The sequence below is a fragment of the Neolamprologus brichardi genome, chromosome 13, assembly GCF_056152115.1.
Source record: "Neolamprologus brichardi isolate AB-2024 chromosome 13, ASM5615211v1, whole genome shotgun sequence".
NCBI lineage: Eukaryota > Metazoa > Chordata > Actinopteri > Cichliformes > Cichlidae > Neolamprologus > Neolamprologus brichardi.
Window position 1 is genome coordinate 23,302,937 of NC_142116.1, and position 13,139 is coordinate 23,316,075.

The window sequence follows — 13,139 nt, forward strand, 5'->3', positions numbered from 1 at the left end:
CATGAATAGTTTTGTTGTTTTGAGTGCTTTATGCTCAAGTCTTTTCTTTTGCTGCAATCCTTCGTTTTAAAGTTTTTGCTTATTTTTACGACTTAAATTTCTTATGGATGTCGTCATTTTTCTGATGAGAGTCCAGTTTAAGTGAGGGAGTTTAAAAGATGGTAAAAATGGTTGTTGGTGTCAGTCAAAGGTAAAATGGAAATGACGGATGACAGTTCATCATCCTTTCGCTGCGCTCTGCCAAAAACATCTCCCATGCTGGTGACACTGCATTAGTGTCACCAGCTCTGTGGCAGATGCAGGAGGAAACGCACACTCTGTTGGATGAGCTCAGGCTGCTGGCTGGGTTTGCGAGGTGCACTAAAGCCAGCACTGCCCCACCTAGTGAACCATGCCTTGAGCAGTCATTACGATTACTAGCTTTACTGCTGTGCACATACTCAGTCACTTACTCACAAGCAGAGCATGTTGGTGCGCTTCTGGGAAATTCTGGCAACTCCTAGAGAACCTACATGTTAATAATAAGCAAAGACAGATAATCTGCCTCTAAATGGCCAACACAGTCAGTCTAGATGCTATAAAAACAAAATAAGTAGTCTCATTTCATTGTCAGCAACTTTGATGGAAATAAAATTGCAAGTGCTAATTTTTATTGGCTTTTGTTTACACTGTTATTCTTCAGGACATAATATAAAGAATTAGATTACTTTGATATACGAGTTAGTCATAATGACAAAATACAATATTTTCAGCACAAATCAGATGGACTGAAAATTAGTGTCACCGTTTAACAAGCGTTCAAACACTAGCTGGTTGGATAGAGTCAGAAGCAACACAAAATAATTATCAATGGAAATGCATTTGCTCGCGGATAATGGTCATCGTGCAACACAATGTGTGTATCGTTGTTTATGGAATCACATCTGGACCCTCACTGTCCGTGTTTACAATACTTTGGTGCTGATATAGATCTATGTTCTGCTCCTCAAACAGTGGACCCCAAGGTAAACATATCTGCAAACGAATGACACAGCTGGATTGTAGCATGTCTTTGTAAAATACGAGCAAGGGTCTGTGTTATGTGCTCATTGAGTAAACTTAAATCTGTCAGTCACCACTTTGGCGTTCTGGTTGTCATTACAAAACAGTTTTGGACCTAAACATGGACACCGCTCTCGACCCCACTGCTAAAAATGAACTCCAGGAAACGGTAGAGAGAATGGGAGAAAAATGACATATTTTCCATCCCCACCCCAGTAATCAATATCTGGTGTGGTGTTTTAAATGAGAGAGAAACTATTTTGACATTGGGAGCACTGCTTATTTTTGCTGTCACGGTGTCCTCCCTGTAGTGCGAGCTGCAGTTGATAGGGTAAATGTTTTCATTTGTATAAATACAGTTTTCCTTTTTATGCCCCGTAGTGAATGGAGGGCTTCATTTGAAATGTGACACCTGAGTAGAAAGAAAACAGGGAGGGATAAGTTATATAGAACAGCAAAGGAGACATGTATGGTTTTCATTTATGCCTTTTTCAAAAGAGCTGCTGACCCAGAGAGCTAACTGTTTTTCTCTCTGTCCCCCCCCCCTCTGCTTTCCTCCACAGTTCAAGAGATTTCTCTGTGATTCACCGCTAGAGGTATGTATTTCCTTTGGCCTGTTGACAGTTTAATAACCCCCTGCTTTTAAATGTCTCTGTTCATCCAAATGTGTTACCTGGAATGATTTGCCCCAACCAGTAGAGGGTCTTCCTGAAATTACTGTCATGGAGATTATGATAATGACTTGAAAAACGCCCGGGGTTTCGGTTTTTAGTTCCTCATCACATTCAGTCAAAAGAAAGAAAATCTAAACTAGTTGCCCTTTTTCAGCACATACCAACCCTCTACCTTTGGTCTGCCTCTTAGAGAGCCCTCCAGCTGGATTGAGTGGAGCTGAGGGATTTGGGAAGGGGGTTTTGTTTCATATCGGAGGGGTTTTAATTTAGCCCTGTGTTAGTGAAAGGGGGTACCGAAGGAGGAAAATGGTAAATGTGGTGTCCAGATTGCAACTGTGTTGAACATAAGGTCTTCAGAGCAGTCCTTCCCTCTGGCTTTGACGGGATAGAACATACCACATTTATACCACTGCCCATTACTTTGCGTGGCGTGGTACAAATTACAGGTTGATGAGGAGATTGTGTGGGCCCACTTAACAAGAAGCAATTATTCAGGCACCATTAGAAATTTAATGGCAGCTTCTGGTGCATTAATTAGTGAAATCTTGCTCGTAATCTGTTTACTGTGTAAATTTTTAGATGCTTTAATCTGTATACAGAAGGATCTGGAAGAGCATTGGTGGTTAATCTGGTGGTGTTTGCTGTGAAGTGCAAGTTTGTAGTAAGGCATCACTGAGCACTTGTCAGGCCTGTTGAGCTGCAGCCTTCAGAAATACCACTGGACCTCTTGGGTCAGGACAATTACACCAACAATTAGACCCAGGATGGGTACTTATAACAGCCACTTTAATGGGATTGAGGTCCAGAGCACACGCAGACTGACTGACACAAACGCAGTCACTCTCTTTTGCCCCGTGGGCCCCCTCAGGTCTCCGCTAATGAACATCATTAGTGTTTATAGGAAACAAGCTTTTATCACCTCGTCAAGGCTGGCGGCCAGGCAGCTGAATTACACAGTTCTGCACACATGTGCACACCAAAACTGTGCCACACTACCTCGCATATTTTCCTGCCTTCAGTGTCCCCTCCTCTCTGCCGGTTGAGGAGGCCATCTCTTTTCATTCGGCGTCCTCTCGTGCAACTTGTTTTTCTTTCCTTCTTTCATCCTCTCATCTCAGTCTCCCCTGTCTCTCTCCAAACGCTCTCCATTTCAGAATTATTATACATGGATTTCTGCTGTAGCTCTGCGTGTTGGCCTCCATCTGTGTCCAATCAGAGTGCTATTAAAATACACAGACACTCACCACATGGACCAGCAAACTCTGTGGTTCATCAGCTCACATATAAGCCTGCATTTTTTAAAAGTGTATGAGAAATGCATGCTTCCAAATTGTAATTGGGACACAGGTAGTCTAATTTTTTGATTTCACCAAAACTGTAGAGGATTCATGCCGAAACTAAGTTAGCAGAATATGTCATAGAGTTTTTCAGATGCTTTTACACACAAATGCAGAAATGTAAACACACTGGTTCTGCCTGTCTCCAAACATGATGAGCACTTCAGTGCAGGAGAAACACAGGGTGTTATGGGTTTTGTGGGTAATTTCTCCTCATTCAGTTTTCCTTTTATGAATAAAGAACCTACACTCAGTAACAGGGGTGCAGGACTCTGGCTTCTCAGTCTTTTCTTCTGTAGTTTGGTCATCTCTGTCTTTCCCTTCTTAGCATTTTGTCAGAGAATTTTTTTACTATGTAAAGAAATGCAGACTTTTCCAAAAGACTTTGATCACTATATGGAATATACCAAAAAAAGGATGTGAAAAATAATTTTAACCTTATTCTTTTTGGTCTTACATTTTTACAAAGAGGCATTGTCAAATGTTGGAACACAGAAATTTGATTGAATTATGAAAAAAAGCATGTGATCATAGTGAGTTTTGATGCCAGGAACCCATTTCCAGAAAGGTGGGACTGCAAAAGTTGTGTAATGGTCAAACCAAATCAAAAACAGACAAAAATAATATGTAAACAAAAGCACAGAGTTGAACTTAACATGACTCAGTAAAAACAGGTTCCAGAGAACTGCTTTAAAATAAGTAAGGTCTTTCTTGAAAAAGATGGCTGTATTGCAGCATCCACTGTATGGACAAAAGTACTGGACCACCTTCACTTAACACCTACAGGAGCTGCTTGGCCTTGGAAGACCACACCATGAAGCTCCCGACAGTTTTTGCGTTGATGTTGCTGTCAGAAGAGGTTTGGAACTCAAGACTTGACTTTTGTGCACTGTTCATCTCAGCACTCGGTGACCCCCACTCTGTAACTTTACATGGTCTGACTCTTGAGTTGCTTCCCAAATGCTTCCACTTACAGTTGATCACAGTTTATTGTGAAATATCTAGAAAGGGAGAGATTTCACAAACAGACCCGGTGGAACAGTGGCCTCCTACTGCAGCACCCTGCTCGAATTTAGTGAACTCTTTGAAACGACAAAAGCAGACTGCCAGACTGAGAAATGCAACAAAAACATCTGAACTGAAAGACTAAGAGGTTCCCTTTTAGAGTGTATTGCCCCATAATCATTACATTATCACTTACCACTAATGGTGCTTTCACAGGTGTGCAAGTTACCTGTGCTTTGTGCGCCATCACGGATGCTGTCGCATATGTTGCTTTCAAGCAAGGTGGTCCCTAAACCGCATGCAGCATCCATGAATTTATTTCAGTGGGGGAATATTGTGCATTTAGCAACAAACTGTTTCAGTGGTCATTAGAAGTGCTGCTGAGCCAGTGTTGGGATTTCCTCTGCAGTACTGTCTGTTTTTAATGCACTTTTATCAGTGGATCTTCTCTCTGACCAATTTCTTATTAATATTACTCATACTGTGTTCACACACATCTCAGAATAGTCTGCAAAACGTCTCATTGTAGGTGGTGTTATCATCCAAATTTCTGGAATTTTGCATTGTAAAACAGTATTTTTAAATTCCTGAGCTACTTGCCCACACAGCCTTTTACAGAGTGGTGAAACTCTCCACATCTTTACTTCTGAGTGCCTCAGCCTCTCTAGGATACTTTTTTTTTTGAACACCAAATTCACTTATTAAACTTTTTAGTTGTGATATGTCCCTGTTCTACCACTTGGTTTTACAGTCATAAAACTTTTTCGCTATTTCTTTTAACCTGAACTAACTTTTTAAATGTGTTGCTTATGCTAAATTAAAACTTTGCATATATTTATGTTTATCTTTGCACAATTTTCAGTGAAATATAAGACAATCATTGTCATATTCATTTCTGTTCACATCATCCGTCTTTATTTTAGGCTTCTTCCTTAAAGCTAACTTAACCATTCAAGTCTGAGATAAAGTGTCTATAAAGGCAATATAAGCTCATTTTTGTCCTTGAAAGGTTCACAAAATCCAATTATTCTAATTCAGCAGAAGTTTAACTAAATGTCTCCCTGAGCAGGTTGAAATAAACACATGGTATACCACCTCATGGCTTTATCAAGCGTGCTACACACATAGCCCTGTATTTAGGCCATATGTGAGTGATTTGGGGCTGCTGGGAAGCTCTGGGGTGGTTAGAAGTGTTCCAGGGAATGTTTAGATTGTTGTCACAGTTGCAAGGACACAACCATTAAGCTGTCGTTTGAGGTGATGCACAGGTCAGTCTGACAAGATCAGGCTTGAGCGCGGTACGAGCTTATAAACAAACACACTCTCATACACACACTCAGGCAGCCATTGCATCTCTTGCATGAGCACTCACATTCATAATAGCGCTCAAGTGTGTATGCTGAACGTGCGTTACGAAAAATCATCTTGTGCTCTTTCCTTTTGACAAAGCCTCTGGTGTTTTAGTTTTAATGGTGCTAGAACATCAGACCAACAGTTTCCCCCAGCTATGGATACACACATATTTAGAGGCACTCAGCTGTTGGATCGACCAGTGCTTTATCGAGTTGCGGTCATTGTTGTCCTCCACCATCGCCAGCTGACTGTTTGCTAAAAATGTTCATTTTTATTCTTAAATCATCTGTTGGTCGCAGCTAAAGCTCAATAATACCTCATAATCTACATCTAACGTCATGTGGCCTCTGTTATGGAGCTGTTAGGTAATTTAATTATCCTTTCCTATCTACACAAGCACACGCACGCACAAAAATGACCTCTGGTATTGATTGTGTCAGGCAGTTAATTACACCTGGGTACCCAAAGGCCTGACCTAAAGGGCTATAACTTTTATTACCAGTTCTTCTTAAGAAAACTGTCAGTCTGCTGGGGTCACAGAGCTGCAGGGAGGTGTGTGAGTGGGAGTGGGAGTGGGTGAGAGATTCTATTTGGTCAGGTTTAACTTGGTCAGAGCGCAGGGCCAGTGGCGCACTGGATTAGTGATCTAGCTCTCTCAGTGTTGTGATAACTAGCAGCGTCTGTGCTTCTTAACTGCGTCCAGATGAAGGCTGGAGAAGGAGACGGATCCTGTTACTAGTACGCTGAAGAAAGACACATACACAAACATAAACCAATACCCTTGCTTAATATGACTTTTAACCCCAAACCCCAAGCCTCTAGATTTAAGCCTCTGGGATAAAAGAAGTCAGCTGACTTGATTGAAAAACCCAGCATGCAGTAACCCTGTGAGAAACGCAACGTGTTACAAAAACTTAACAGTTTCATTAATGGAGGGAGGCCAAGGCGCATGGGTGCTCACTTACACCCGCATTCTTTCGTGCCGCAGGGGGAGTGCAGACGCAGACATATATAGGAGGAAAGCTTGGCAACACTCCACTACCGCCTGGTGAAATGGATTTTGCTCATGCAGGGTCTTTTTATTAAAATCCTCTCCCGGAGTGTTGCTGTGGCCAGTCCCCCCACTCCCCCCCCCAACAGCCCAACTCTGCTCCTGCTTTCACTCCACATTTGGGAGCCATTAGCAGGCCGAACGTGAGGCTACTGTACACCCCCACACATAATGCGTGAGGCCTGGCAGGGAGAAGCACGGTCTGTAATACAACATCATACAGGTGTGAGTGTGCAGAAAAGAAAGTGGATCAGTGCAAGAAAGTAAACGAGCGCTATTAAACACCACATTCTCGTTCCTCTGCGATTTATATATTTTTACATGCAAACTATACTGTGCACTAGAGTACTGCTATTGTTCTGACCAGTGACTATTTTCTCTTAAACTTTTCACTCTGTTTGCTTTCCCCCAGGCAGAATATGCTCCAGATGGGCCTGAGGTGGGCTACGGCTCCTTCCACCAGCAGTACTGGCTGGATGGACGTATTGTGGCAGTGGGGGTGATTGATATCCTGCCTACCTGTGTGTCCTCCGTCTACTTGTACTACCATCCCGACTTTAACTCACTGTCTCTGGGCTCCTACTCTGCTCTCAGGTTTGTTGTCAGGACTCAAACACAATGTGCTTGCTGTTTACGTGAAAAACTGCTGTGAAGACAGAAGCCACTGGGACATGATGCCAGTGGTGTTTTTAAAGGGCTTGGCGTAATAAAACCTCACCGGTGCGCACATTACTCACGGCAGCACCACAGAGTGCGTTACAGTTGGTCTTAAACGACCACAGCAATGATTACGAAATGCAACATGCGGCTCCTTTTAAGAAAGAAGTTGCTTTGTCTCTTATTCCTTTCATTCTTTCTTCCCTAATGTCTTTGTTCTGTCTTTGATGCTTTCTCACTTTCCTTCCTCTCATGTTTGCCCTCCTCTTAACCTCTCTCTCCCCCCCCCTGACTCTTGGTCTATCTGGCTCCTCCCACATTTTATCTTTAGAACTGTATACTATAAGTGCCACAGTACTCTAGGTCAGGGAAAAATACCTCTTTCTTCACACTTGATTGGTTGAGGCAGTGCTCTGTTTTGCGGTTCAGCTGATGACAGTTCTCTCTCCCAGGTTGAAATAAGAGAACTCACGCATACTCTATAGGTGCACATGTCTGGCGTTTCCTGTTAAAATGTAACCCAGTAATGCGAGAAAGGCTTTTAAAAATTTCTCTGCACATATGCGAGGGACCGGGTGATCTTCGCTTTAAAGTTCGTGTGCACAGGTGTTAAAATGGGAGTTGTGAGCGTTTATGTGCAGTCGCGCACAGGATCAGACTTTTTTCTCATATAGAGGGAACACCTCGGTCATCCTAAGCACACAGCCCACCCCTCCATCACTTATTATTGTAAGAGTCTGACTCCAAGAGTAACACAGAGTGCTCGACGTGTGGAGGAGGCCTTGAAGAAGGGAGCCAGCGGGACTGAAATCCTCCCACGTGTTTACAGACACCAGAGAACGGTCTTTGATCAGGTCTTGGACACTCCCTAGTCTGCTTGGACTGGCTGACTCTGTTCAAAACCTGCTGTACAGAACGCATGTGGCCCTCTCACCCCCTCTCTGGTCTTGTGATGCATATATTCATTATGTTAGATGGCGTTCCTGCAGCAGGCCCAGTTGGATTGGAAACATAACTTTTCAGCCACAATCAAGTTCATTCTAGTGTTTAAAAAAAAAAAAAAATCAGAGGAATTGTACGTAAAAAAAAAAAATGCTGGTAATTTTCCTCTCTTTTCTATTTTTTTTAGTAACAAGAGTTCATGGAAAGTTCTGGAATTTTACACCATTACCTCTTTGGGAGTCCTGATTTGTGTATTTACTCACTTATCATTTTACAAATCACGTGTAGCGTTTAGATAATGTCAGAGCTGAAATAAGATACGCCTGCACGTCAGGCATTACAACAATACTAAAACAAGTACAGCACTGTGCGCGCTATTTAGCTGTGTCGCTATGCTTGTATGTGCGATTCAGCAGGAGAAACAGGAGAGGGAGATGTTGAGAGATTTCTCATAAGAGTGCTGCTCCTTCTGCCACAGGCCCCCGAGGACAGAAGGAAGAGGGGAAGAAAAGAGGCGCATAATGAGGTGCCTGAAGCACTGCGTACAGGGAACACAGCTGGTGTTAAACCTGGATCTCTCTTACGAGGATGTCCTGATTATGTTGTCGTCAATGATCCCAAACCAAAATATACTATATTTTTTAATCAGGCTTAATCTGATTCAGTGTTTATATTTTTCTGTAAAATGTCTTGTAGTTGAATGCGCACATAGCCTATGAAAAGTAAAAATTAAAAAAAAGAATTCTAAATAACTAAAATATCCACTTTTAAAATACTTAAACATAATATGTTTGCAGTATTTTGCAACAAAATTGCAAAAATTGCCATTTGAGTCCAATCAACATGGAGTCGAACGGCAAAAATTCCTGCAGTGGCCCCAGTTTTAACCACATATATATTATATAGATTACTCATAAATGCTGACACAATAAAATAAGTATCTGTGTGCTTCCCGTCACTAGAAGCTCAACACAGTTCTTGTAAGATTAGGTAGCAAAATGTTTCCACGTGCATGCAAAGCTGCAAAAAGCATCTCATAGCATGCATTATTGTGAACCGTGTGCTTGCGTATGCACATCAGTATGAGGGAAGCTGTGCAGGAGCAGAGGGCTTGATAATTGGCTTGTGCTGGAGTGTCAGATGGCTGAAGAGGGGATAATGGCGGACTCAAGCTGCTGCCATGGGGGTGGAGGTGGGGGGTGTGAAGGCCTCAAGTGAAGGGGGCCTATGGCTTTTTGTGAATGGGCCCCTCGCCTCTCTTGACCCCCCCTTCTTCCCTGATTCAGGCCTGCCGGGCCCTTTTGTGGTGAGGGGATGGGAACCCAGGAACCTGGCAGCAAGCGGGTGACCTTCTAGCACCTCTCTCTTGCTGCCTCTCTTCTCCGTCCCTTTCTCTTTCTTGACCCTCCTCTTTTATATTCTCCTCCTGTTCCCTCTCTCTCCCCCTGTCTCCTCCTCCCCCCCCCCCCCCCCCCACCTCCCTTGCTTGGCTTGCTTTGTCCCATGTCTTATTTTTCAGTGCATCTATTTTATTTTAAGGCCTCTTTCTCTGTCTGTTAAGTCTTGTAAGAATGGGAATTCTCCCACTTCATTTAAGCGGGTGAAACACAGAAGTGGAAGGAAGAGTGAAACAAAAAGGATAGGGGGGGAAAAAAAGAGGAGCTGGAATTTAGTTATGGAATAGCGAAGGAAACGGCCGAGAGAAAGGAGAAAATAGGCTTTCAGTAAAAGGATGCAATTAAGGAAGAAGCTATTGGGGAAAAATAAAGCAGGCGAGACATTTACTGTATTTGGAGAAGGTGTATAAATCCTCCAAGTTCTAAATCTTTATTTTACACACTCTCTTCCTCCTTTTTCAGCACCTTCTTCTCTGCTTCAGGGCTCAGGGCTGATAGAGAGAAGGCAATTGTTTTTGTGTAATGACATGAAACCAAAAAGAAGGCGAAAAAAAACCCTGCCTTTTTGAGTGTGGGTGTTTACTTCCTCAGCTTAGGCACTGCTCTAGACATAGCAGCAAGTGCCATTTATATGCTGCTGATGGATTAACTTGTAAGTGAAAACACATTTTAAATTAGTTGGAGTATTTTTGATGTATCAATTTGAATGTTTTATTAATTCCTTTGTTGTTGCTTTGTTATTAAAAATTGATACTTTTCTGATGCAGCATCCCTGCATATGCAGTTAAAACTGTGCGAAACTCCGAATCAGCTCATCATCAGAGTTCATATTTTTCAGAAGAGTAAACATTGCAGTAAATAATCGAATTAACCTGACAATAAAATAACTGTGTAAATTGCAACCATGATTTTTCTACATGGGAAATTGAAATTGGTGCCCTGTGGTGCACAAACTCCAGCTATGAGGAAAGTGATGTCGAATCGAGCCATCCGTTTAAGACGCAGTGACACTGTATGCTGCTTGAATACAGTATGTGATGTTTCAAGCATGAATCCTTTTCCTTACACTTAGCTCTCTGACAAGGTGCATCTGTGTGTTTCCTGCCACAGGGAGATCGCTTTTACCAAGCAGCTGCAGAAACAGTCTCCCAAGCTGTCCTACTACTACCTGGGCTTTTACATTCACTCCTGCCCCAAGATGCGGTATAAGGTACGCATTATCTCACACGTACAGCACATTTATCATGGTTATCACACTTTATATTGACAATATATTTGAATTTCAGTTTTGTAAACTGGATTTAACATATCAATGACTTTAAGTGTTTTATACTCTGATATAAATGCTTTTTTATATTTTAACATTTTGGTACAACAGTAAGAGGCCTGTTACGACACTGGTATGCTGGAGATTTGCCATCTTGTAATTCAAATGTACCTCTTCGCTCTCCTTTCTTGGGCCTTTTAGATCTCAGATCAGATCTCTGTTCTATACTCTTTCAGTTTTGTCTCTCTTGCCCATCATGTCTCAGGCCAGTGACCAACATGCTGTAATGTCTTTTGTTTGTAAGATACCAATATTAAGTACTAAAATAGTTTTTCTTTTGCTGCATAATATTTATAGCTTTATAATATAATCACAAAGGGCCCTGTAGATCTCTTTATATAAAATCCCAGCACCTGCCTTAATTAACATTACAGTCTAAATTACAATTTGGAATTCATTCACCATAAGTTTATCTGGATTAGCAACATTTATCAGTGATGGTTTGATTATAACACAAGCATGAGTATATACTCAAATGCTCCTGTTAAAGTTTATTCATACACAGTCAGTATATTTGATGGAGTGAATAGAGCATGTGAGGGAAGCAAAGTGATAGTGAGGACATCCAGGGAAGTAAGAGAGGATAAGGCTGCTGAAGACATTAAAGGTTTAGCGAGAGGTTACACTGGTGACAGCAGCCATAACTCAGCAGTGAGAAGAGTTCAGGACACATCCTCAGAAATCTGCATATACACTGCAGTTTACCTGCTGTAGAAACTGACACAAATAATAAATGTGGATACACAGAGGAGCCAGGACTCACAAACATAACCCCGGTTCACACCAGAAACCACTGAAATATCTATAGCTTAGGAGGAGGATGAAAGAAAGGAGTCTTTCCAAGTGCTTTGGTTTAGCTAAGTTTTTCCCATTCTTTCTCTCTTTTTCTCATTCATCTGCTAATTCCTCTATTTCACTGTCATTTCATTCAGATGTTCCCAGAGCTTGTTCTTGCCCATGGGAGACTGATGTCTTGTTGGGGATTATGGCAACGTGCCACATCTTTTTATCCATTTACATCTTGCTTTGGATACTGCTTTGTCCAAATTCTCAGTTTGGGACTCTGTATATGGAACACACGAGTGTGTTTGCTCTATTTGTGTGTGTGTGTGTGTGTGTCTGTGTGTTGAATCTTGATCACAGTGTTTGTCTGTGAACTCTGTTACCACAGCACCTAACTCCTCCTGGCTCTGGTATTTACTACCCCCAGCCCCCCATATCTGCTCTTGTGTGTTTGCCACTGCAGCGTGTTGTTCACAAACTCCCCACTCGGTCCTATTTTACCCTTGGGGAGGAACACAGAACGAGGGTGAGAAGGTTGCCCGGTTCCCACCTTTGGGCTTTCCCGATCCCACAGGAACACAGACACATTCAAATGTACTCTGAGCACATGCACGCTGTCTTGTGTTGTCTGATTTGCATATGAGCCTCAGTAACTCAATAATGCACAGAGATGCTGTGGAATTGTCACTTAGATGGGGCAGTGTCTACACTGTTTTTGTATTGAAGGTTTACTGGTTTCTGGATCTCAGCGCTGCCTCTCGGCTTCTTTAAAGAAAAACACACCAGCTCCTGAACTGTGCTGGACACCACTCACGCCCCATGAACACAACTTCCTCTCTCTATTTTGCACACCTTTCCCTCCCTTCTCTTCATCCTTGCCACTTTTTCTAGAAAGCCTCTGTTGCCATTATTTACTGTGACTTTTCCTTTAGTTTTTCTGCCCCTCCGTTTGGGCCTTTGTCATGTTTTATGCTGAGAATCTGAGCTTTTTGAGGTGATATATGATTCATGATCTTAATGTTTGTTGTTTTTTTTTACTATGTACCGAATAATCTAAGCGATCTAAGCATCTCCCATTCCCACCTTGAGTACTGTCTGCATGTGGTAATGATGACATAATCAGAGTGTTAGTGCAAGCATAAAAGGCTCTACTAAGGCAGGTCACTGAGACGAGTGTTAAAATATTGTAAAACCAGTTTCTTCTGTATTAAATTTCACACTTGTTGACGCCATACTCCCATTTTCCTGAGGAGTAGGACTGTATTGTTTATATTGCACTGTGAGAATTTATTTTTTTTTGCTGTATACTTTTACACAAGGGGCTGAAAACCTCGAATATCAAAAGAGACATTTTTTTAAGCAAAAACATCTGTATGGAGACTCAAAACATATTTGAGGCTCATATTAGCCCATTAGCCCATTGACATTATTAATAGTTGTAAGTAGTTTAAATCTTTTAACACATGTGACTATTTTGCAGGAAGCTATTTATTTAATTGATTCTTTGGTATTGCTATGAAAGTGTTGGACTAAAATTAGTTTAAAAATGTTATTTTTACCAAAAAACTGGAA

The 13,139-nt window shown here is 41.8% G+C and overlaps 1 protein-coding gene across 4 annotated transcripts in view; it reads left to right on the top strand.

The window, feature by feature from the left end:
* The window catches only part of ate1 (arginyltransferase 1), a 51,788-nt gene that overhangs the window by 19,956 nt on the left and 18,693 nt on the right, over positions 1 to 13,139 (top strand). For all 4 annotated transcript variants that reach the window (XM_087850332.1, XM_087850333.1, XM_087850334.1 and 1 more), the window contains 3 exons: positions 1,605 to 1,637; positions 6,874 to 7,055; positions 10,568 to 10,667. In XM_087850332.1, the coding sequence (XP_087706458.1) occupies positions 1,605 to 1,637; positions 6,874 to 7,055; positions 10,568 to 10,667 (315 nt within the window). The remainder of the gene's footprint in view (positions 1 to 1,604; positions 1,638 to 6,873; positions 7,056 to 10,567; positions 10,668 to 13,139) is intronic.